At 45.6% G+C, this 26721-nt stretch overlaps 5 protein-coding genes across 5 annotated transcripts; 3 read left to right on the forward strand and 2 right to left on the reverse strand.

The window, feature by feature from the left end:
- Positions 1 to 1680: 1680 nt before the first annotated feature.
- Positions 1681 to 2456, forward strand: DFJ58DRAFT_733149 (uncharacterized protein; the record flags this gene model as incomplete). Its single annotated transcript, XM_041386257.1, has 2 exons — positions 1681 to 1934; positions 1994 to 2456. 2 exons carry the CDS (start codon positions 1681 to 1683, stop codon positions 2454 to 2456), a joined length of 717 nt encoding a protein of 238 aa, XP_041238780.1.
- Positions 2457 to 4138: 1682 nt separating this feature from the next.
- DFJ58DRAFT_733150 (uncharacterized protein) lies at positions 4139 to 5346 on the forward strand (the record flags this gene model as incomplete). The annotated part of the gene is made up of 4 exons (XM_041386258.1): positions 4139 to 4666; positions 4728 to 4899; positions 4954 to 5098; positions 5151 to 5346. The coding sequence occupies 4 exons, from the start codon at positions 4139 to 4141 to the stop codon at positions 5344 to 5346; spliced, it is 1041 nt and encodes a 346-aa protein (XP_041238781.1).
- A 7099-nt stretch (positions 5347 to 12445) lies between these two features.
- On the forward strand, positions 12446 to 14918 carry DFJ58DRAFT_733152 (uncharacterized protein; the record flags this gene model as incomplete). The annotated part of the gene is made up of 4 exons (XM_041386259.1): positions 12446 to 12504; positions 12606 to 12957; positions 13030 to 13304; positions 13826 to 14918. The coding sequence occupies 4 exons, from the start codon at positions 12446 to 12448 to the stop codon at positions 14916 to 14918; spliced, it is 1779 nt and encodes a 592-aa protein (XP_041238782.1).
- A 4310-nt stretch (positions 14919 to 19228) lies between these two features.
- DFJ58DRAFT_733154 (uncharacterized protein) lies at positions 19229 to 20182 on the reverse strand (the record flags this gene model as incomplete). The annotated part of the gene is made up of 3 exons (XM_041386260.1): positions 19229 to 19659; positions 19725 to 20064; positions 20117 to 20182. The coding sequence occupies 3 exons, from the start codon at positions 20180 to 20182 to the stop codon at positions 19229 to 19231; spliced, it is 837 nt and encodes a 278-aa protein (XP_041238783.1).
- Positions 20183 to 24325: 4143 nt separating this feature from the next.
- On the reverse strand, positions 24326 to 25338 carry DFJ58DRAFT_845572 (uncharacterized protein; the record flags this gene model as incomplete). Its single annotated transcript, XM_041393169.1, has 6 exons — positions 24326 to 24382; positions 24416 to 24727; positions 24790 to 24873; positions 24906 to 24969; positions 25116 to 25230; positions 25287 to 25338. 6 exons carry the CDS (start codon positions 25336 to 25338, stop codon positions 24326 to 24328), a joined length of 684 nt encoding a protein of 227 aa, XP_041238784.1.
- Positions 25339 to 26721: the final 1383 nt, after the last annotated feature.

A 26721-nucleotide genomic window follows, 5' to 3' on the forward strand; every position in this document is an offset into this window, starting at 1 on the left:
CTGGCTGCAAAGTACATTTTAAACAGGATAGCACTGGAAGAGAATGTCCAGAAGATGGTGGATTTATTTGAAGAGCAAAAAGCAATGGCATAGTGGAAATCTTGACCATGTTGTCTCGAAGTGGAGATCAGAACTTAAAGATCTGCTTCACGGTTGCCGAGAGCATAGGGAGGACAAGATGAGGGAGACACTCTTGCACAATGTACTCTCAGACCATGTTGACACGCTACAGGATATAGATATAAATCATTATCATTAAATAGCATACCATAACATCTCAACATTTCCATGTGCTGGCAAATATTGATGTACCATTTTGAATGCCCCAGCTTCACCACTTCCCCAGTGTGTGACGTCTGTGTCATATCCATGCATTCGGATCTCAGATCAGATCCAGATCCGATCCACCGATCTGATATCCGGTCCACAGATCCGGTCCACTGATCAGATCTGGTCCACTAGTCCAATCCGGACCACTGATCCACTATCCAGTCCACAACGCGGTTTACCAGTCCACAACTCATTCCCGAGCCCAGAACCTTACTTCCTGTGCCTCATTGCCTGATGAACCTCAAACCGCATACAAACCAGTCGGATTATGCGTGAGTATCACTACTAAGAAGGTGGATAATTGAGGTTTTAGTGCAATGAACTAGTAACGGTGCCCAGCAAGTGTAAACATTGCATCTTGGAGGAAGTTCCGCATTCGAATGGTGTGTTTGATCTTTCCTGGACTTCAAGGACCGCACAGCATATGTGTTTTGAACAGTCAGTATACCCAGAAGCCAGCTTCAAGTCCAAGGTTTGATGTAATGTGCAGAGGCCTTGAGAAGGTGATCAAATCAAGAAAGTTACATCCATAGACATCATTACAGCGCACAGAGACAGTCCCAAATATTGTGAGATTTGCAGAAAAGACATTGCCTATACATTCGTTGCACATTACAAAGCAGTGGTTTGGCATCCGGGCCAAACATCCATGGGTTCGTGATTCTCCCATTGAAGGCAGATGTTGATGGCTCTGTGACAATTTACTTGCTGGTTATGTTTTCTGTTCGTATGTTTAATTTGCACTCTAGTGATTTGTCCATGCTTATTTTAATTGAATTACTGCATGGGACAACTATCAGATACTGTCTAGTAAGCCTTTTGTTGTGAATAGGGGCAATTGAATATATTACTGTGTACTAGCTCTTGTTTAGCTTCCCGTGGTAATAATCAGATGTCGCCAGATGGACAATTCTTCTTCCTTCCAGAAGAACTCATTCCTTCTTGCTTGTAATACATAGCATAGTGCCTCACAATTTGCGACCTTAACCAACTCTACATGCCCAAACTCTAATACATGGTCAATTAACTCGCAATAAGTGCTCAAAGTCATTAAAATTACAATGGTCGCCAAATATGGATGTCTCGTAGATGTCGTAAAAGTCTGACTACAGAGCCCAAACTTTAAGCAACATCATCATTAACCACCGACTGTTGTTTGTGGTTTGTGGATGGCCTCATTGTTGATATATGCCTCATTGTACGCCAGTTTTTTCAGACCAATGTCTTGCACTCCCTTTATTCCAACCCTGTGTCTTTGGCTTCTACTTGGAAATTCCAGATGGTCGCACTAGCACACTTCTCAACTCAACACCTGTGTTGCAATTCAATACATTGTGATGTCCCAACACAATGCAGAGTCTTCCAGCGCTCTCCCCCAACATCCAGTCTCGCTATATACAGGTCGCAGCTACACCAGATAACTCAGAACTCAAGTATACAGGACCACTCTTCCAGTGCCTTGCCACCATTCAAATAGTCAGTTCTGGATCAACCCACTCCCCCTCCGGTGGACAAAAAGCCAGCTGGAGATGGCTTGAGAACACCCTACATCACGCCACGTCCACCTTCAGCATCGACTCTCTGCTCCCTTTGGACTTCTCCATGTTACCCCTTCCCTCTTCCTACGGTTATGGTATCGTTCAAAACAAGGGAGGTTCTGCAGAGAGCTCGACTACGAAGATGCGAAGAAGGAATTCAAGACCGGACAACGGGAGCAGTTCATATACGACGAAATCTCAAACCAATGGGATATCTGTTCACTATTCGACAAGGATCGAGATGTAGAAAATGATGATGTTGCATTTCACCAACCCATCCAGGAGCTCGATACCACACCAACTCCACAAGTAAACAACCCTCCTACCCTTTCATCGGACCACAATGAGTTGGGAAGAACAGTGGTGCACCAAACACCTATTGGGCAGGATATGTTGTTTGGCAGCTCGCTGGAAGATGTCCTATACAGCCGTTATGGACTTCTCTGCAGCACGCAGTCCGAAATACAGTCTGCAATAGACTTTATACATGTCGAGGAATCTCAAATCATTGATGCTTACACCATTTGCAAATACATAATGGAAGTCAACCTCCACTTGGAACATCGCAGCAACGAATTTGCCATCTGATACTTCATCTCCTCCCTTATACTCGAACTTGAACCACCTTCGCTCTTATGGGATTTACATCCTGACCATGCTCACGAACTCCTTACATGCAACATGTATTTCAAGGTTGAGCAGGTGAAGGACAGCACCCTACCTGGCTACCTGCTGCTCCCACTCATTCCAAAATACACTCAAATTTGGAACCTGTTCGTTGCAAATGCCACTTCCATTGTTCAATGCATCAGAGAAGAGTGGGGGCCATCCTTAGAGGATGTCATCCTCTCCGGAGGAATTCTCTGGTGTCTATGCAAACAAGAGCTGGCCAGCGATATACCCAACGAACCTTCACCTGACGTCCTCTATTTTGCAGATACATCTCAAGGCAGATCCCACACCTATCTCTTCGATACCCTGACTGAGCATGAGATTGAGATACTCTGCGGGATATATTACGTTGACACAGGTACACCTTCTCCTACTCCCATGATGCATCTGCATTAAAATCTCATTCACAAACAGACACAATCAAACTACTACATGGCATGGTGGCCAAGTCCTCAGTTGTGGGGATTCGTCAGGTTTGGACACAGGATACTGGATGCTTTCCTGCGAACAAATGTTCCAGGGTAGGTTGGAAAAAATACGGCCAAAGCTACGGCCTTGCTTACTACTAAGAAATGGAGGTCAGACCTGAAGTTCTACAAGCGCCAGACCAAGAAAATACATGTCCGCATTGAGAAATAATGTTGTCAACTGCTTAGCTGAATCACCATATGTATACCAACAGTAATTCTATCACTGAGCTGGCCTTAATGAATATATGTATCAATGGGCATTGCCACATTCCGTAGACTTTCTCAGCATTACCTTGCACATTATCAAAGTCTTTCATCGATGCAAATGCTGGTGTCTTATTTCAAACATAATTGTGAAATATCTAGTAGCGTTGGGTTCACCCAGGTGTTGAAAATGAAAGTGTAGATACCAGACAAAGCTCTCAATATGTGAAAACGCACAGTGCAGGGGGACACAGGGGTATAAAATACGCAAATATAATACCAAGTATCTACCTACAAGCGGGATGGACCTGCACAACTTTGAGGACATGATTTAGACATCAACTACGATTTGGGTGCTTCCAAGACTTTGAGGACATAATATATATTTCGACTACGATTTGGGGACTTCCAAGACTTTGAGGACATAATATATATTTTGAATACCACTTTGAGGACTTCCAAGACTTTGAAAACATGGTTTAGATTTCAACTACGACTTTGAGGACTTTGAGGACCTACTACATTTACGTTATGCTTACCAAGTTTCTAGCTACGAGTGGAATTCCTATCATAAAACACTTCTGACATCCTCAGCCGTCCACTCCTGATTGAAGCCCACAGTGGTGCGGAGTTCTTATGAAAAAATATTACATAAATTCTAGTCTGACGCTGTTAAACTGCAATTGAATTCACTTAAGACTCTCATCTCATCCTAAACTCGACGCATTAACTACCCTCTCCCAACTCGTTCCAAAAACACGTCTGACATTATCTTAATGAGGAAATTCCTCGTTGAAACAACATGGTACAGCTTGAGCAAACTGAGAAGAAGCCAAGGCTTCAACACTCCAATCTCGCCAATTCAGCCTTAACTCCCAAGGAAAAGCGACGCGAATGGCAAAAAAGATGGCTCGCCAATGAGAAATGCGATCCACACAGGGCTCAAGAGATGAAGGAACAGAACACCACCAACAACAGGCATGGCAAAAATGCAAGAGAGAGGAAATGCAGAGCAAACAGCACACACCTGACACAAACTCCCAAGGCCATGCCCCTCAAAAGCAGCCTCGGACCTCATCTCCTGAAGCGCCTTCGGGTCATGTGGGCCCATCCATCTCAGAACCCGACACCATCCCCATCGGCCCCATCCTCCTGGCACAGGAGACCCTCACAACCATTGTGACACCCCACCCAATGCGTGACATTGCCGTCATGACAGACACGCCCAGCCCTCCCATCAATTGTTCCTCCATTCCAGATGACCAAGCATACCCCTCACCCACCTTGTCTGCACTCACCAACCTAGAGTTCTGTGATCTGGCAAATCCTATCATTGGCTCCCAAGTCCATGAACAATCAGATACCATTCAATGGGACGATGGATCTACCACTGCTTCCATGCATCATGAAGAACGGCATAAATATATGCAAAGAAGACGCCCTTGCAGTATCGTTTTGTGCTTCACTCCCAGAATCGCTTCCTGTGACCTCAAGAAATGTCATCCACTTACAGCATAGCGATTGGCGCTTTACAAGCCGACAGTTATGCAACGAGATATTTGCAGCGCTTCACATCAACAAAGCCATTGTCATTCGGCAAGTGAGCACACCCGAGCCTGCAACACTTGATTTAGAGTACCTGGAAGATTGTGGAATGTCAGACCTCATGCGTGTTGTAGTACGTGGTAAGTCTGTCGACATCCATCTTGTTTCTCACCTAATGTAATGCTGCTAAACAGACGCTGAACAATGCACGAAGGATTTTCCGTATCCCCACCAGAACGCAACGCTTGCAGAATTCATACGCAACATACACGACCCCAACAAGATACAATGTATACTTGATGTTCCATATGGACAGGGCGGTCTCCTGTCATATCTGAGGTGCGTACTGTACCATTGCACGCCGTTACAATACTAACCCGTCCACGCCTAGTACTCTCGACAGTGGCATTACCAACGGATGGAATCAAACCACAGTCAATGGCCCCATCGGTGACAAAGTCCATCCAGACAACTTCATCGTACATTCATGGTCCTTGCTCCACAGGCCCGCATATTGGACAAATTCCCACCACGACTCTGATGGCAGCGTGACCTTTGTTCAAATTGACACTGGCGAGAAAAAATGAGGCCTATTAGTGACTAGAACGACATGTTTCAATCATACCAATTTCCCACGGCCTAGTGCTCTTCCATCCATGCTCTTCTATTCAAAACACTCTGATGTTTGTCAGCACAACCCTTTGCTTGGTAATTGTCATATACCATATTCCCGGGTACAGATCTGAAGATCCGGATCTCAGATCCGATCCAGATCCGATGGACATATCCGTCGTCCAGTCCACAGATCCGATCTAATCCTTGTTTCATGTCCTGTTCATATAACTCTAACTATCGTTCATCTCCTTTCGGCATTCCTATACACCGGTATACCGGTTATCCTCTACTTCCGTTATGCTTACTGATCCGCTACACTTACTGATCCGCTTTAGCTTAGACTTCATTCCCAGTTATGATTCGTTATCCATCCAACTTACCGATATGCTGTACACATACTTTGCTTATACTTCGTACATAGCCTCGCGTCCTTGCTTATTGATCATTCCGTTAGTTATCCATAGTATATAAACCCTTGTACATGCGCTGTAGTAGATCAGTTCGAATATCATCTTAGACTGCACTCATTCTGTCTGGACTCTAAGTCCATCCGTTATCCGTCCGGACTTGAGTACGATACTCTTGTCTACTCCGAGACTTAGGATTGATTCCTATAGTCTATATATCTGTCTCTGTCTTTGGACAGGTCCTCGCCCGTTAGTTTCTAGTTCGGATCTGATCCGGATTAGCCGTTACTCTATACGTTCGATATCCAGAAGCCTTAACAGATCCATTACGATACTTATCCGTCTCACTAGACGCGATACTCTAGCACTCTGAAATAAGGGGCAAGACTCGGGAAAGGGGCACAGCGCACGAGCTGAGGCCGAAGCCCTTCGGATCCGATACTACTTGAGTACGGTCTTAACAGTAATTCGAAGCAGATTCTTGTGGCCAACATCTCTGCAGTCTCTAAGCTTAATGTCTAAAGTCTCAGAAGTCGCTAAAGCTGCCAAAATCGCCAGTCTGGTCTCCCAAGGTGCCACAGTGGACTCGAACCTCCCATGCCATCATACATCGTCAATGCTGCTGTTTCATGTCCGCACTCATACTCTCATCAAACAGTCAGTATTACTTGCTCCTCAGTAGACACGGAATGCATAGATTAATCACTCAATCAGGTATCAAACCCATATGCACGCCAAGAACAAAGACCCTTCTTAATGTCTTCTTGTCCCTGATCGAACATGATCATTCAGGCTGACATCTAACACCATCGGTCTCAACTTTCGTCCTCAAACTCCAGAGGTCCATCTAACACCAGTTTTCATGTCCACATCCTATGCCTGTCAAACATCAACATATCACACCCGCAGGGGTCATTTCTGAGAGGCGGTTCAGCTAAATGTCGTGAACTTACAAATGTCAATGAAGAAGTAGTTCCGCTTCATAATATCAAAGCAGAGGTAGATCTTATCTGGTGAATCTTAATTCCAAGTCACGAATACAAGCCAACCATAATCGCGTGTGGGGTAAATTATAGGAGAAAACGCACCAATACAGAATGAAGCTGAAACCATCAGTGCCTAGGCAACCTTGAAATCATTCTTAAATTCCTAAGCAACTCACTCGTCGTGACGCCACACCCTTCTTGTTCACCAAATCCTCCAACCCACAAATGTAAGTCCAACCCATTGAGTCTTTTGCCTTCACTTGATTGCACAGGATGTCCTCTAACTCCAGAATTCCTCAAGACAACTCAAAGCGCAAGCACGAGCATGAACATTGGGATGACCCCTCAGTATTGCAAGTGAATATATACCATCACCAAACTCATACACAACATTTTCCCATTTCTTGACAAAGCCTCTGTGACGCATTTATTTCTGTGTCCAAATGGCACGATGTCATTGCTGATTGCGATGTGTTGATCCTCATTGACTTTGTCTCTGTTCAGTCTGATCAAGAGCCTCTTCTCAAAGCCCTCCTCGAAGAAGTTGAGGACTGGCTTGAAAATGTATGCTTATGCTCATCAATCGATGACCTCAATGCGACTTTCTTGAACCTGATAAACTCCACGACAGAGTAAATGAATTTTCTCGCTTCTTATTTACCTACCAGACCCAATGTTTTGGATGCCCAGACCCTCAGAGAACCGTTCATTTCTGGGTCTACATTCAGGCTACTGCTCGAGCAGTTCCGCATCAGACATTCAGAACACTTATTGTCCAAGGTACTCCAAGGCTTTGATTTGTGAACGTTCAACAGCACAGTTCAAGAGTCATTCGGTTCAAGAGATTTGACTAAATGGCAGCCCCATCGCATTTGAACTATTTTATGTTCGTGCTAAAACAGGACGACTGCAGCCCAGATTAGGTCAGTGTTCATTGTGTCACATTCTAGGGTTCTCATCAACTCCTGTTAGAATCCATCTACAAATGGCTCAAAGGGTTTCCTGCTACGTCGGATTGGCTTACGACCATTCATTACATCATTCCCCTCAATCATGCGTCAAACTGAGCCTTCCCCTCGTTGGACCCCCTGTCATCTCCTCTACAACACCTCCATAGCGGTCCTCAACCAGATCCCTTCATCGTACGAACACTGTTTTCCTTGTCAACTGCATGCTCACATTTACTGCAGGCAAAACGTTAGATCGCCCCTTCCTCTCAATCCTCCTAGTTTACTAGTTGTTGCAGGTTCATGTCACACATTTTTTTTTGGTAATCCGGCATTGCTTGCATTCACTTAGAGGTCAATGTACTAAAGACTTTTTCAGCAGTGTACGACTCTACACGTATTCGCTGATTGCAGAGGTTATCCTAGAAGTAGATCATGCTCAACCATTTGCACAAACACTATGGAGAAAGAAACTGACACATTCGACTGCTTCATTCATTTCAGACCGCACTCGCTCAAATATTTCTGGTATGAGACTTCCTCACATTTGCATTCATTATCTTGCAGCAGTTTGCCCTACATATACTACATATACCACAGGTATACCCATTTCCCGGTTTCACCGTGTGACTTGTCTATGCAGCCCTACAATCGATCAAGCTACAGATAACACCATTGTTGTGACCATGGACGGCCGCAAAAACTCTGCGTCCCCATATCGCCTCACCCCCAAGTTTGCCTACTGTAATGCAGCAGTCCATCACCCTTGCCCCGCTTCCATGAACCCAATCAGTGGAAACCATGCTGGTACTCCTACATCAGGTAGCATGCTGTCACTGGTTTCCTGTGACCTCACTATTTTGATCCTGATCATCTGCTGATGTTCCGGTGTCAATTGGAACAAAGGCGGGCTAGCATGAGACCAAATGAGTGTAGGTTGGAATGGACAGCAACAGCGCATCCAGCAGTCGTGTTCTATTGTAGCTGTGTACATGTAATTCACATTTCCAATACAATTGTAACAGATCTGGTACAACCTAGAGTAACGAGAAAATATTGTATGCACACACATTTGCACATGTCCTAGTATCATTTTCTGGAGAGTTGATCTTGCTCAGCTCTGACAACTTTCACGGAACACCATCCATTCTCAGCACAGTTGGTTCTCAGCGTAGATTCGCGACTCCACATAATCATTATCTATAGCACGTTGAACTACAGACCACCGAAATGGAATATCCACATTTGTGTGTGGAATTGTGGATCAACAATATTACCATTTGTGGCACCTCAACATTACTCACACTCCGCTTGCCTTAATTACTCAATCCTTGACTTAAACTCTTCTTCACTTGTTTTTTTTTTTTTAATTCCGATTTCATGTCCTATGGAGAGATGTACTCTAAGGAGGACAATCCTATCTAGTCTAGGGGACCCCCAGTGTACCCATTGCATCTCTGGGCGTGTGAATGCCCTGATGTGAGGCATACCCCCATCAGTCTGCTGTTCCCACCGGCCGTTTTAGATGCACCGCCCATTGAGGATGAAATGACTGTGATATAAACTCAATCTATGTGAATGCTGTCATTTTTACAATATGATAATGCGTACTCGGCTGCTTATGCAGACAGGTACAGGAGTTAGGTAGGAAGTGTTTGGGACAGTTTGTTTGGCTTGATCCTCAGGGTGATCTGAGGACCTGCTGTTCCGAATTGGATGTTCTGTTAGGGCCGAAGAGGCGCTGGTGGCTCTGTGTAGATGAGTAGAATGAACGGGTGATAAGGGTGGGTATATGCTTGAGGGGCTTGAGGAGGTTGTCGTCACTTGTTCATCAACTACATTTAATCTCACCGTTGTCTTACTACTTAAGGGTCTTATATGGAACACGTATATAGTGACAACACAACTATACAGGATAAGACTACTTGCCAGTCCTTAAGTACACGGTCTACGACTTTTCTAGTTTTCGTGGTAGATAATGTGTGAGTTCTTGGGAGGATTTACTGACATGTCCTCTTCTTGTCTTTCTCGTGGTTTCAGTGATACAAAGTTTCTCAGTGTTATATAGTCAACCTCTAGTTTAGGTAGTATATAACTAATAGTAGAAGTGTCTTAGATCTTACTTCAAGGCAACCTATTTGGCCTGCACTTTCAGAATCTTACTGGGTCTCACATGGTTTGAGAGAAGAGTGGAAAGTGGGAAGTCTGATTACTAGGTGCAAGATGGGCTCCTTTTATACCTTTTTGGGGCCCCCCTTACTAAGCATGACTCATCACAACATTAGTAAGTCACTGGCTTACTAACCGTGCCATTTGGCAGTGCTGAATCAGCTGCTTATCAATTAATATACATAAATAGTAAATACTATTACAAAGCATGATAAATCATGACAAAGCATGACAAAGCATGACAAAGCATGACAAAGCCTGACAAATCATGACAATCCTTACAAATCAGCCTATTGCCAGTCACATGACATGCTTACAAACATATCTGATGGCTCACTGAAGGATCTGTGGCTGAAAGAAATGGAAACAGACAGAAACAAATGGAAACTGCATGACCAATCATGAAGGATCCTTACAAATCAGCATATTGCTAGTCACATGACACACTAAGTAACATATTTGTGGCTCACTGAGTAAATTGATGGTTGAATAAGCCTTAGAAATAGAAATAGAAAGAAACTGATGGAAACTAACAAACTGAAAATATAAGTACAAGTAAATCTGTCATAAAATGAAACCAAGCCTATAATACAAAGAAGTATACCTCAGTATACTCTCCTGTGATTACTTCCTGTCTATGTATGTCATCGTATGGTTCCCATACCATGCATGACACCGTAACTTCTCGTTGGAAATTCCAGCAAGTCGTTTCTCAGTGGTTTATATCTCTATGAACACGTGCTCAACAAGCACTCTGACTCTAAATACCTGCCCATCTGCATTTCAACACCTCACCAGTGCGCATCCAGCATGTTGTTGATATCCCTAACCACCTAAACTTCCCCTTGGAAATTTCAGCGAGTCTTCTCTCCGTGGTTCAGTCCCTCAACTTCTCAAACCATGCATTGCCTTACACCCTCTCCGACATGTCACATGCCTCGGTCCAACACTACCTCCTCAAGAAAGCCAAAGGCCACGAATTCCACACCTCATATACAGCCTGCAGCCATGTCTGTGACTTGAAAACCTCCAGTTGAAGATCATGCTCCCGGTGAGACAAATCCTCATCATCATTCACAACAACCTCATTTCCGTTCCTTGGACAATAACAAGGGATCAACATCCCTCAGAGCTTTGTCTTGGCCAGAGAACCCATGGGCAGATGTCAAGCAAATCACCACATGGCCAAAACGGGGCCCTGTTAAGACTGTAGCTCAAGGGTAGACGGATCCGAAGGGCTTGGCCTCAGCTCGTGCGCTGTGCCCCTTACCCGAGTACGTGCCTTTAATTTCAGAATGAAGTCCAGATGGAATCTGACGAAGTCCGAAGGACTTCCGGAGGCTGGCTACTCTGGTTGAGTGCTGGAGGACTTCCGGATGAGCGCGGGAAACTTTCGCATGAGTATAGGAAACTCTGGAAGAGTTTCACCCGCTGCATTAGATCCGAAGGTAAGCTCCCTAGATGGAAACACATAGAAGATAGGCTGCAAGGGACAGAGTCCAAAGCAGGATAGGATAGGAGAAGTGGTCCGAAGGACAGGACGTCCAGAGGTCCGAAGGTTAAGACGTCCGAAGGTTGCGTCGTCTGAAGGTTACGACGTCCGAAGGTTGCGACGTCCGAAGGTTACGACGTCCGGAGGACCGGAGGAGCGGACAGGATTCTAGAACAAGAGAAGAAGGGCTACAACGGACAAGGTCCGGAGTAGAAACAGACGGAGGTAGACTACACTATGGTAGAGTCGGATAGACGGGGTTTAGACAGAAATCTCGGAAAGACAGGAAGTGCTGGAAAGGCAAAGCTTCGGCTTAGGGAGTCAATCCCTAAGCATGGATATAGATGGAAGGATAAATCTGGAGGACCGGAAGGTTGGCCTAGGGAATCCTTCCCTAGGCCTAAGGAAAGGCAATACTAAGATGGACCGAAGTCCGAGATCAGAATGAGTGAAGTCTAGGATGCGAGAGAGCAAGTCTATGTTGAGCAGAATCTAAGATGATATTCGAACTAAGGAAACTTTACAGGAGTTGTACAGAGGTTTATATACTGGACGGGATCCGAGAGGATCAGTAAGCTGAAGACAAATGCTATGTACGAGCATGTGGAAACATATTGGTAAGTATGAACGGAACATAAACAAATGAACTTGGAGATGAACAAAGTACAAGGATCAATAAGCAAGACGGAAACACAGATAACCGAAGTCCGGAGTCAAGAGGATTACCATAAGGTACATAATAGACGCTGATTTAAGGTTTGAGCTTCGGATATGAGTATAGGTCGGATCCAGAGGTCTAGAGATATCGGATGAGGCGTCTGGATATCGGATGAGCGGATCCGGAGATCTAGGTGAAGACGAGACTAGGATATAGATCATGGATATCATCCGGTAGTCTAGGGAAGGTAAAGTCTCAGGTAGGATGAGCTCGGATCCGATGGGATCAAGGGTGGATGAAGCAGGCTTAGCTGCGGAGGTCCGAAGGTATTGATATATGGATGTACGAAGGTGTACGGATCCGAACCGATAGTGGACTGGAGGACTGCAGGCATGGATAAGGGTATGGAGTCATGGATAAGGGTATGGAGGTCCGGATGTGCATCCGGAAGGCGTGGGAACATCATCGGACGTAGGTCCAGAATACGGGATATGACAGGCCCTACATGTACATCAACCTAATATCTATTAACACTCGTCTGACTCCTTTACTCCAGTCGTTGACTATTGCAGCAAGCTGGGCCAATTCTGGCCGGATGGACAAGAGCCTCCCTTCAAAGGTCAGAAAGCCACAAAGCATATCTTTGTCACCAAAGGCAAAATGCAACCGCGCAAAGAGATCATCAAAAATTACGAAGAAATCAAAGAGCTGAAGAAATATGTGCCATCTGACATATTTCACCCACGAACAGGAGATATTGAACTCTACTACAACTACTCCGACTATGATGGTACTGACGAGGAGGATCTATTTGACATCGATGAGGATGACGCTATACCTCCCCCCGCAGTCGCTCCCATTCCTCCTCCTACCGTTGTCCCTGCTCCTCCGCGCGTTACTGTTCATGTACTGGTTGGAAAATGGGTCAATGCAGGAGACAGGAGCATTAGATCCAGAAGACCTTGATCTTCTATCGGAGATTATGGACATCCCAAGGAGGTATCCAGCATGCTACTGCCATCATCCGACGCCGTCAATGTACAGCAGATACTAAAATTCACACTGCTCGACATCGATGATGGGTCCTTCGCACAGGCCAGAGCATCATGCTTTGACAGTGCATGTCCGAACGAGAACCTGGACCTCCCACCATTTATACCTCCAAAACTGTGGGTTTATAGCCTTCGAGAGTCTCTCGACGATGCCATTCGTGAAGGAAAAAGGTTGATCATCCACCCCCAACTCAAAGATCAACCGTTGCCTCTTTGGATGTAAGCTACACGTGGTGCGTGGATGCCAAAATGTCGTGGCGAAATGCAGATAGGTGTTGGAGCAAAAAATGTACGACTGCAATATGAATCCTCTATCTGCCTACCAAGAGATGTATTGTCTACCATACCACAAGAAGTTGGCTGGGCAAGGCTCAACCAGCCTAAGAAGTACATCACAGCTTGCACGATTCTTGTCAGATGACGCTTGGTTGTCGGATTCTCTCGTGGACATGATGATACACTCCACTATCCGACAATTAGTCCCCAACCAGTCCAACCTTGTTATCACTGACAATGAGCTCGCAGATGCGATCTGCATGGCTAAACCGAACTTTGGTTCGTTGCCAAATGCATTCAAGAAGTTAGAGCAGACACTCGCCGAAGGAAAGGTTCTCTTTTTCCCAGTGTGCATCCCTGGAATGTCCCACTTTGTTGCGTTTCACATTGATTTTAAATGTAAAACCTTGCGCTATGGTAGGACATTTCCCTAACTGGTAAGATGCAAACTGATTTTAACACAGGAGACTCTTTGAATCTCTGAGGGGAACTCAGAAGCTTCATTCAGAAGTTACAGCGGTGGCTCACCGTGCGTTTTCATGGGCCATAGGAAATACCCTCGCACATGGCATTCAGCAAGATTCAATTTCTTGCGGACTGTTTTGCATTAATACCATTGCTCATAATGTCTTTGGCAATCCCCTCGGTGTCCCTGACCCTGCGCGTGCACGAGCGAAATGGTTTCAGTGGATCGCTTACAAGTATATTACCGTGGTGCCACAAGAAGAAATTCCTACCATTTCTATGTCTGATATGGTAGTAGGTCCCCCTCCTCCTCCTTCGACGTCACCAGGCGGGCTGCCACAGTGTCAAACTGAAACGGAGCAGCAAAAGAAGGAAAAGAGGAAGCAGCTGATACCAATATTCAAGGAGAAAGCTGATGCACGAGCAGCCAATGTTGCGCGGGACAAGAAAGAGAAGGAGATGGAGGAGCAGAAGGAGATCAAGAGGCAGAAGGAAGTCGAGAGGCAGCTCGAGATTGAAAGGCACAAGCAGCTCGAGATCGAGAGGCAGATGGAAGTTGAGAGGCAGAAGCAGCTTGAGATCGAAAGGCAGATGGAAGTCGAGAGGCAGCTCGAGATCAAAAGGCAGCAGGAAGCCGACAGGCAGAGGGAGCTTGAGATCAAGAGGCAGCAGGACCTCGAGATTGAAAGGCAGAAGGAAGCCGACAGGCAGAGAGAACTTGAACACCAAAAACGGGTACAGAAGGTGGATTCAGGTGGTCAAGTTATCACGGACGACAGCATGGACATTGACATCGAGCCAGGCGAAGTGACCTCTGGGTCACACGCACCATCTCCAACCAAGGGCAAGATGGACACAGTCAATCGCCGAGATTGTTCTCCTCGTCACCCACATGCACCCTTTGTTCCAAACCGTTCACATCGTTCATTGTCTCCTCCTCCCCATGAATTGTCATACCATGCATCTCGCCGAGAACTGTCTCCACCCGTTGACCATCATCATATAGAGATTACGCTCCGTCTCAGTCTGACCGTTGTGCGCCTCCTCGTTGTTACCGATCACCTCTCCAAGAACATTCAACTCGCTGGGTAGAGCTCAGAGAGTCACAGACAGTCCAACCGTCAACACAGTCCTGTCCAGAGAAGTTATTGCAGTACATTTGCTTTCCCTCAAAACAGGCAGCTTGTCATAACAATTTTTTCTTATCACAGTGCCTTTTCCTCATCGTGGGTGTCATATACCATATATCCGGTTACAGATCCGATGATCCGGATCTCAGATCCGATCCAGATCCGATGAACATATCTGTCGTCCGGTCCACAGATCCGCTTTGATTCTTATTTCATTTCCTGTTCATATAACTCTAACTATCGTTCATCTCCTTTCGGTATTCCTGTACACCAGTATACCGGTTATCCTTTACTTCCGCTTTGCTTACTGATCCGCTACACTTACGAATCCGCTTTTACTTGTACTTCATTCCCGGTTCATGATTCGTGATCCATCCGACTTACCAATACGCTCCACTTAGACTTTGCTTATACTTTTGTTCATAGCCTCGCACCTTTGCTTATTGATCATTCCGTTAGCCATCCGTAGTATATAAACCTTTGTATATGCGCTGTAGTAGATCAGTTTGAATATCATCTTAGATTGCACTCATTCCGTCTGGACTCTAAGTCCCCCTGTTATCCGTCCGGACTTGAGTACGCTACTCTTGTCTACTCCGAGACTTAGGATAGATTCCTATAGTCTACATATCCGCCTCTGTCATTCGGACAGTCCTCACCCGTTAGTTTCTAGTCCGGATCCGATCCGGATTAGCCGTTACTCTATACGTTCGATATCCGGAAGTCTTAACGGATCCGTTGCGATACAAGACTTATCCGTTACAATACTTATCCGTCTCACTAGACACGATACTTTAGCTCTCTGAAATAAGGGGCAAGACTCGGGAAAGGGGCACAGCGCACGAGCTGAGGCCGAAGCCCTTCGGATCCGATACTACTTGAGTATGGTCTTAACAGTGGGCCACAAACAAACCAGCGCCGTGAGTACATACTATCATTACTCTGAATCCTGAACTTATTTTTATATTTATAGCTCTTGATTCATGCCACCCTTTGTATCCTACACAAGCACCTTCCACCAACGTACCTGCTGCACTGTCATCAATTCCTGGCACTTTGTCTCTCCCAATGGGATATCTACAGTTCTTGCCCTCTTCTACTGTAACAAGTGTCGCAGGGTTGAACATGATGGGCTGCCGTCCTGCCAATAACACAGTAACCCGCTTCATCTTAGATCGAACAAACTGCCTCACACAGTACGATGACCTCAATCCACTTTCCCTGTTGTTGCATAGCGACCCTCAAAATCACCCTCTCCACATCACTTATTACCCTCCATATCACCTCCTCCATGCCATATCTCGTGGTAGGTTGGTTGTATCCAAGAGGACTGAAATAAGACTGTGTCTATTGAGAGCGCAATATCCGGATGTCCCCCTGTGGTTTTTCGCAATTCATTGTCTCTCCTGCAGAATGGATTGGCAGGTCTTTGCCAATCCCCAGCACCTCGTCGGCCCACTGATTACCCTCTCAGGTCGACGTCCTGCCTATCTGGACCAAAAACCTCTCTTGCTCACAAGGGGCAATGGAGAGTTTGAGTGGTATGAAAACAGCGTCAGGGATATGCTCCGACTCCCATTCAGCTGCCATTTCTGTGGTATGGGCGGTCTCCTGTGGCAACTTGTAATCCAATTTGGACCAGACAACCTAATTTTGGCTGCCCTGTCTGGACCTTCAAGTGACACTTCTATGCACTTGAACGTCGAGCATATCGGCACCAATGTTAACGACATGGTAACGGACGCCCACATCAATACCCTATTAGGCCTAACAGACAACAACCATATCTTATGGCCTCCCATTGATGTATTTGACAAGTACATGCAGTGGCAAGGAGAATGGATGGCAAGCCTGGAGACATGGTTCATGAGGCACATTTCCGCGATAAAAAATAGGGATTCGCACACATTTACCACCCATAGTCAATGGATATTGAGACTTGGCCAGCATACAGCAACTTCATTCAAAGACACCAAGGTTGTAACTGAGGGGCAAGCAGAGTTGTTGTGCTTCGACATTGATCGGTTGGATCCAAGATCTTTCGCAGCTTTAGATTAGCTTGGGTCATTGTCATTTTATTTGGTTTACAGAAATCACTCATTATACCCATGCCACACATCTAGCAACGGAATGTACTTTTACTTACTCATACTTCTTGTACAATTATTGGGTTGAGGAATTCAAACTTCAAGAACAGAACAGTATTTGCAGATCGCTACACGGTCTTCCTCCAGTTAATTCCTGTATACAGGCGAAGATCAGGGAGAACACATTGGTGTCCTAGTTTGAAAGTTTGTTTTGGAGGACTGAGACAAGTTGTTCAAAACCCATGCCTGTATCAACATGCTTGCTTGAGCCACTCCCAAACAAGCATGTTGATACCGGCATGGGTTTTGAACAACTTGTCTCAGTCCTCCAAAACAAACTTTCAAACTAGGACACCAATGTGTTCTCCCTGATCTTCGCCTGTATACAGGAATTAACTGGAGGAAGACTGTGTAGCGATCATTATTGTACATGAATAAATATCAGATACTAGTAATGGTAATTCGGTTGTGACTACTTCAGCGACTTGTAAGACATAGATTTGGAAGTTCCACTTCAGTGATTTCTGAGACATAGATTTGGACGTTCGACTTTGTGGACTTATAAGGTTCTGTCTGGACACGAATTTCACTTGATAAATTCAAATCGAAATTCACCTTTGGCGTCATGTAACTCTGCTCCCACGACCTTCGGAAGTCACCTGGGCATATGCTCCGCTATCATGATAACCAGGGATATATGATATCCGTCCAGCGCACTGACTCAGTACAACACCCATAATGGACATCTCACAACAGCGATGGCATGCAGATGTCTGTTGACACTGACTTACTTTCATCTTCATGTGCATTGCTACACAAGTTGTGTATCTGTACCAATTATTATTCCTATCTACAAAACACATGTATTCCATACCACACATCAGCCTTGACTGGTGAAGCATGGGTTTATGAGCTTATGACAGGTCACCCTGATAGAATCCGCCACAATCTTGGGTTTAACCTTGAAGTCTTTGAAGTGCTAGTGAAGATTTTGCAACAAAATGGTATCCAAGTGTCTTGCAACAGCATATCAGTAGAGGAACAACTGGCAATTTTTTTGTATGCCTGTGTAACTGGGCTTTCGACTCGCCATCTCAGTGAGTGAATTCAGTGTTCCCCTGATACCATTGCCAGGTGGGTACTCAGCCTTTGTCTGAGTCATATCAATATCCTACTGAATTATGTTGTGCTAGGTACTTGAAGCACTTACTTAACTTTTTCTCGGATGACCTATTCTATCCCTCGCAAGTCCACTTACCCACGATTGAGACTCCCCTATCCTCCAAAATTCTGGACGACCCTCAATTTCACTTCTTTGATGAATGTATCGGTGCCATAGATGGCACACACATCTGAGTCTTTGCCTCAGTCAACCAGCATGCCATCATGCGCAACCGCAAAGGATTTTTATCCCAAAACTGTCTCTGCGTGTGACCATGATTTTTTATTTATATACTCACTTTGCGGCTGGGATGGCTCTGTTGCCGATGGTGCACTCTAGAATGATGCACGCGCCCATGATTTTGCCTTGCCCCCAGGCAGATATCTACTTGCGGATGCTGGCTTTGGGACATGTGATGCACTGTTAGTGCCATACTGTGGTGTCTGTTACCACCTGAATGAGTGGTGTCAGGCCAATCAGCAGTAATTTTTTTTTTTTCATTTCAATACTTTATTTTCTAACACATGTCTAGGCCGCGGACCCCAGAGGAGTTATTCAACCACCAACATGCATCTCTTCGCAACATCATTGAATGCATCTTCGGAGTGATGAAGCGCCAATGGCACATTCTTCAGGTGCCGCCGGAGTATCATATGGACATCCAAGCATGTGTCCCTAATGTGCTCTGTGCTTTGCACAACTTTGTTTGCAGATATGACCCCGACATTTTTGACGAAGAAGCTGATGATCTGTTGGAATATGACTCTGAGGGAGGAGGGGGTGAGCTGAATGAGCTTGGTGATGGTCCGGCAGATACTTCGGAGAGGCAGAGAGCTGATAATCGTTGTGATCGGATTGCTAGGGAGATGTGGGAAGATTATCTTGCAGTGCGTGCGGCACGAGGTGACCCAGTTAATTGAAGTTATACTACTAGTTTGTGCGCTCTGTATCTCGACAATCAATTCAATTGTTTGCATGTATCATAGTGTTTGACAAGTATGTGAAAGAAGTATACGAAGCAAGTTAATCAACAGTATCGATGTGCATGGCACGAGTTTCACCGAGCCTCCTCTTCACCCAATTGGCCCTCAGATTGTCGCCCTTCAAGTATAAAAACACCGTGGCCTGATCTTTGTCCCTCACAAACAACTGTGTCATGTCCAACTTGTCATCATCAGACATGTATGTGGCATCACTGATGACTTCAATGGCACATACAAAGTCAGAAGCAGGTGCAACAGGGGCCGCAAGAACTGGGGGTACACTAAGATGCTTGCTCACAGCCTCCATTGCAGTAACAAGCGATGTCATTGCTGCACTACCCTCCAGCTGAGCTCTGGCAGTTGCAGATGGTGGGCGAGAGCGCTTTCCCAATGGAGCATTGCCATCAGAACCCAGTGCACTGGCCTTGCACTTGTTAATGCTGAGTGTGGACTTGTCAATGGGCGAGAGCGCTTTCCCGATGGAGCATTGACATCAGAACCCAGTGTGCTGGCCTTGTGCTTGCCCTGGCTGGCACTTGTCAACGCTGAGGGTGGGCTTGTCGAAGGAATGCATGATGACATGGTGGGAGGATATGTGGAAGTAGATGATGCAGGAAGACAGCCCATGTCTGCAGAAATCTCATCGGTGGCTATAGATAGCTCACAGAGGTGGAGTTCTGCAGGAGGATGAGTGCTAGTGGAAGGTATCATGGAAGGTGGGGGCATGCTGGTAGTAGATGCGGTAGAGCCGGTGCGATTTTTTTTCTGACGGCAACGGATGTGAATTCCTTTGTCTTTTATGCCGGCTGTCAGCAAGTCAAAGATCTCGAAATGTTCGAATCCTTTGTTCTTGAATTGTCTGGCATTTGGATTTGACTTGAAAAAACAGATTAGGATCCAGAGCAGTGATGGGGAGCACAGTACTCACTTTGACATATCCAGCCCAAGCACTAGTGGTGTCCTTATCTATGGTTGCCCCCCCGCTTCTGTCCATGTGAATCCTGATGACGATCCACCAACTTTGAGTGCTTGAGCGGCGAGATAAGCCTTCTTGAGAGCTGAAAACTTTGACTTGCAGGCTGGAATTGTTTTGTCCCCACCCTTCTGGTTTTTGAAGTGCTTTGCAAGGTGCGCAGAAGCTTCTGTATAGGTTCTCTTGGGGAAGGTGGTGCCATCTGTGCCAGACCTGTTATAATAGAGGTATCTAAGGAAGGCAGTCTCCTCTTCCAGTCTCCAATAAGCGGTCTCTTTACGGCCAGATACAGATTGCAGTCAAGGCTCTGTGGCACCACAGGTGGAGTCTCCAGAGTAATGAGAGCGAAGAGAGTGACGAGAGTGGTTAGAATCCGACATATAGTCCATGCATATGATGGTAGTATGATAACGAGTGCCAATCTCATTCTGAAGGTCATGGGAGCAGAGTCACATGACGCCGAAGGTGAATTTCGATTTGAATTTCTCAAGTGAAATTTGTGTCCAGACAGAACCTAGGGCGTCAATTTGGAAAAAGTCTCAAGACAAAACTGCATACCATGAAGCGATAATCCTTTGATCGAATGTATTGTGCAAATTCCATATCTTAAGGACATTTGGGTCGTCACCATCCTGAGGCCCATGCACTCAAATGCTGAACGGTGCTGATACTGTTTCTGCGGATGTGACTGCCTGAATCAGTGGTGGACCAAAGTTAAAAACTGATAGTATGGTTCTCGACCACTTCTGACTTAATGCTTTAACACATCAACATCGACGTTCGACCAGATCACTAGTCTGTAATTCAGACTAGTCATCCTTCCCGAAAGACAACCTGGCTGTAGACACTTTCCCTCCTCATGGCGTGCACTTGAACCCGATTCTCGACCCTCTGCTACTCACTCTCTCTCTCTCAACACTCCTGTGCATATCCCTGCAGGACATGGTGTCCATAAATTCAATTGCATGGGCTCTCCTTGCCATAGAACTGCAATGCTAGCTGAACAGCTGGTACTGTAATGCACATCTCAGACTTTCTTGCAACTACTGTGCCATAAATTTCAAATATGTCCATGCCCCTCGGACTTTGCTTGTTTGGACAGCAATCCTTCTACTGTCATGATAGAAGCACTCATATCCACCAAGTTGGTACTGAAATGTTGACATGTGTGTATATGTTCATATACAGATGTTGAGAATCCTCAATCAATGCCTTCCATGTCACAGTGCCTTGCTGTCCACCTCTCTTAAGAGTTCTGGACATTAGATTCACAGTATACATTGTTCCTCCGCTCACCAGTCGCAAATGCTTCGCCTCCATGACGACATCCTACTCGAAATCTTCAAGTACGCCTATGAGCAACTGCGAGATGAGCTACTTCAGTGACTTCATCCCTCTTGATACCGTCAATAAAACCTTTTTTTCACATCTCAATCCTGCCATTGTGGAGGAAGCTACCATCTGTAGAGCCCCTGCTACACCTCATACCCGAGCATGTCTTGCAAAAAACGGTTGATTGAGAACCAGTGGTCATATGTAGGTCAAGCCTTTTGTATCTAATTTTGATCAATGTTGACGCCGCCTCAGACATTGTGTGATGATCTCCCACAGAAAGATCTCATTCCTCTCTACCTATGTGCGCTGTATATACACGAAATTCACTCCCGTGGTCTTAGCCTGACCTACAGCCGCCGGCAAAGACAAGAAAGCTTCTCAAAAATATGCATGTATTGCTTCACAACAGTTTGACAATCATTGAACTCCCATACTATGCTGTTGATTTGGAGGCTGTTGCTTTTGCTCTTCTTGCGGCACCCTCTCACCTTCAAACTCTTGTTTACATTGATGACTCAGACAACACAGAGTTTCTAGAATCTCTCCATCTGTTTCACTCGCTTCAGCATCTCACAGCCTTGCCTCTTCAACCCACTGCAATGGAAGTCATCACATCCTTGCTGTCTTTGGAGTCCTTAAGCGTGGTGGTATTCGACTCACTCAAGACACTACCATACAATGTCATTTCATTTGAAATCATGCTTTGGAGGCGTCAGCTCACCTCGGCGGAGTTGCGTTGGCAGATTTTATCACTTCCCTCGCACAAGAATTTGACATCACTAACCATCCCAACTTTCTGCTGTGACCTCCACCGCCATTCAGTCAGCGCAGACATTCACATGACACACAACAGAGACACGCTTCCAATCCACTTTTTGGAAGACCTATATAGCATCCCGATGGCACATGTCAACCTTGCGTGCTTCTCCATGTGTATAGGCTTAGTTAGTGGGTTAGTGTTTTAGTGAAAAACATATCAGCACATGGAATGAGACATGCAGACATGTGAACAACCCAATGTCATCCACAGTTTCAGCTACAGTGGAAATTGGAGATTGTCGAGCATCTTAAGACACTCGATATGGTGTTCTGTTCTGCTAACAACTTGCAGTGTCCAAGATTTGGGTCTTACAAAGGCACAACTTGGGATAGCTGGACGAGCAAAGGACCTAGGGAGTTTCATGGCATGTTCCATAAAGAAACAGCTCTTGGTGCACAACTGCGACGCAAACGGTGCAAGGAGACATCAAAGTCGAAGTCAAAAACCAGATGTGGCACCACTCAAATTTTGGACTTTAATTCCAGTGTCGAGGCCTATTTCTTCACAAAAAAATGTATTGGAAGTCCCAGGAGCACCTGAGGATACCACGTGACTCTCACACTGAAGACTTGTATCAAAAGAATACGTTGAACAGACAATGCATTAAAAAAACCATTGCTCTGCTTCATCCATAGTACGCAGGCTGGAACAGATATTCAGGGATGTCACACCACTTGCAGAAGAACATGATGATGAAGAGAAAGGAGTTTAAACAACACACCTATACCCTATCGCCTTTAACTATCCTTAGACTGACGCACGGACATCACATAACTGGTAAAAGTACATGGCAGTTCACAGTATGTTTTGTCTACCATAGTGCATCGCACCAACAGACAATAAACATTGCTAAAAAAAACCCTTATTAACAGCACATGACCCCTGTTTGTCCTTGTAGTGCCTGGCTAGACTCAGCATAGGACTTAGAGTCATGCATGCTCTATTGATGAAAATCGGGTTCCAACTTCCCTGGCCTGACAGCCAGGTCTTGACTTCCCTTGGCAGGAGAAGTGAAGGACAGCACGCACATGTCTGAATGACTCCAGCTCCCGCATCAACATTGTAGGGAGGTGGCTGCAAAAGCAGGCAACATATCATTCATTGGGAAACACAAGACCACCATGGCCTCAGTGATAATTGGGCAACAATGCCTCGCCTAAAAAACAATCAAACAAATGAATACATGAACACAGGTAGCCAGTCATGTCTGCCTGGATTGCTGCCCCTTGACAAGAGAAGGTAACATGGTGCATAGATGACTGGATGACTCCATAGCACACTCCCTTGTAAGGGAAACACATTATTATGTAGTGATATTTTGCCCTCTTCAGCTGTAAACATTCTTGCTCATATAGGCGATGAAGAGGCATGGGGAATGTCTGTGGCCTATTGTGTAGAAAACCAGTCAGAAAATTGCAATGGAGAGAATCTTGCCCTGATGTTCATATTCCAGGCCTGCATTGCACTCTCCCTGGATATGCATTCATCATAACTGTCTCCCAGGATAGTCCTGCCATTGTCAATGTAATTCTGGGGCTGCGTCCTCTCTGATTCTCCAACAACTGGATCACAGGTGTAGCCATAAACAACATCCCTGCCACTGTATATGCTGCAATGGGATGCTCATTGAAAGGCTGCATGGGGAATGTATAACACATATACTGCACGATTCTCTGCACTGGTGAGGTCCCATGGCTTCTGGAGTTGGGAGCTGAATTCCTTTTCTCATGTCTCAAACCCAGTGTAAAGTTGGTCTCCTGGGCCACTGAGGTCAAGGCAGGGGGCACATCCAGAATGAATAACATTCCCCTTGAATATGAGAAAGACAACTAGGGTGTTTATTTCCCGGATATAAAGGCCTGGGTGACCCAAGCAAAATGCACCTGGATCACTGCCTAGTGCAGGGAATAATGGGTTAGCTGAATGTGTAAGACAGTATGAGCACAAACCTGGTGGAATCTGCAACAGTATAGTCACCAGAGTATGAGTCATAGGATCATTCCCAGCATCTACATGCCAGGATCCCTGAGCACCACCAATGGCTTCTTCAAGAGCTCCTCCTGAATCTATTGATGAGAGATATTCAGCTGGCAGCCCACAGGGCCCACTCCTCCTCCTCCAAAAGTGAACACATTATTCTCTGCCATAACATACTCCAATACATCCCACTCATCTGCAGAGATGCTCAGTGGAAGAATGAGTGTGCCCTGTCCCTGCCCCTTTAGGACAGTACTAGCAAGATTGTAAGAACCTTCATATGAGCCTTCCTGGGGTCTTGATGACCTGTCATTGCGCTTAAACTCAGGCAACTTATAGACTGCAGGAGTGCTAGGTGCCTGGCCTTTGTCCCCCCATGTTAGCAGTTGTAGTTCATCCACAAGCTGGTATATAACAGCATGCTCTGGATAGGTCTGGAGAGATTCCAGGGTATGAGCACAGCCCACAGTAACAATCTTTCCAGGGTCCCATAGACCTCATAAATATAGGGAACACCCAGTACCATTTTCACCATTCCAGGAACTGGCTCCAGGGCAGCATTGCCATCAACAAATTGGGGCTGAGTGATGTTTGGTGGTGTGGTGATTTTACAGTACCAGTCTTAGAGGTGTGGTGCATCACGAGGATGGTAGGCTGCAGCATACCCGTAGTGGCACTGAAATCGATTATCAGGCAGTTGGTTTAGTGAATATGGTGGGGCCTGTAGATAGCATCACATGTCAGGAGGGGTCCATGGTGTCAGGAGGTAGGACAGTGTCATCAGTAGGTTTACATTGGGATAACTGTAAACCTATGGGTCACTTTAATGGGTTGTCTGGATCCCATGGTAGGGGCAACAAGTTGCATGAGATTCCATACATCAGTACTGCCAGTTTATCTTCAGACATGGCATGCATATCTGGAAATTTGATGCTCCCTGCTCATTGGGAAAGTAAGATTAGTAGTAGCAGAGAGGTAGGGAATAGCACACACCCTCAACTTCAGCAACATTTCTTCTTTCAGCTCCTTGAGTTGTATCCGACATCTTTGAGTTTCTCCTGAAAGATGACTTCTCAGGGGTACAGGAGCAACAGAGGGATATCTAAACACACTGTTTTCAAATGCTTAGTTATTACTTTCTTAGGCCACCAGAAATACAATGGAGTTCAGAACAAGCCACAGCTAGGATCTGATTTGTTCTGCTGCCTGAAAAATATGTGTAAGGGTTCTGGTGATGATACAAGCCTAGTTCCATGACTGTGACACAATTTGCACTTTCAGTCAATTTGCGGTCATGTGACATTCTGCCTCTGTTGATACCTTTTGTTTTTTTTGTTCAACCACACTCTCTCAAATGCTAGTGATGTTGCACTGCCCCTACAAATCATGAAAGGAAACTGCTGATGTATATATATCTGACTAGGGCCAGAGGAATGCTAGGATGGCGGGGATGAAAGCGGTTTCCAACCTGCAAAGCCCACTACATCTGAAGTTCCCAACTACTGGAGTCTAGTCCAGTACAACATTTGAGTCAAGTGCAGACGGACTGCAGACAGTCACAGCCAGGAACTACATCACACCATGGATAATTTGAATTGTATTGCTATGATATATCAGTTGTTGAGATTCAATGGTAGGCACTCGCATGTGTGACAGTGCATCCACGACTCAACTCCCAAGGAAGATTTGAGTGCCTGAGTGGACAGCAAAGACCATGGAAGGTAGGTGCAATCTGCAAATGACCGCAGTAGCACTGCGCATCAACTTGGGCAATGTACCTGAAAATGGGACACATACCTACTGACTTCATCGTTCTTCAAACAAAAGGTCATCATTAACAATAAGCTCACCATTGTCGTAGTTGCTCCTGCATGTTCATGTTCCAGACTTGTGTTCTAAAGAAGTTTGCAAGTGAGTTTGCTTCAAGCAGAAGTAGATACTAGCGTATGAATAATGAGTGAGTATAAACGATGATACAGGAATGCAGATCGACGAACAAACCTACCTAATGACGATTTGAACGTCAGGGAAGTGAAAAAGTCACCATCCTCATTGTGATTTTTGGTATTTAGAGGTGGTAGTGGGACGGGGCAACTGAACCTGTGCAGAGTGATTTCACATGTATTAGTACAGTTAGGCGACAGCTGGCAAGGGCAGATGGCTCCACTACTGTTGTAGAAGCTTTAGGAGTGCAATCGAACAAGTAGCATGTCCGACAGGTATACTTGGAGCATAGCAGAATAGGCAGCAGCTGCTTGAGCAGCAAGCAAGTGCATTTGGCAGCAGCAGGACTAGCTCACATCTTTCTCTGCTCGATTTGTCAAACAAAGACTAATAAGAGTTAGGGTTACAGGAAGATGGAGGGGCACCATGCAGGCCCCATGAAAGTGCGCACCAGTGCAGAGGGTGGTGGCAGTACAGGAAGGCG

The sequence above is a fragment of the Suillus subalutaceus genome, assembly GCF_016647625.1.
Source record: "Suillus subalutaceus strain FC151 chromosome Unknown DFJ58scaffold_141, whole genome shotgun sequence".
Taxonomy (NCBI): Eukaryota; Fungi; Basidiomycota; class Agaricomycetes; order Boletales; family Suillaceae; genus Suillus; species Suillus subalutaceus.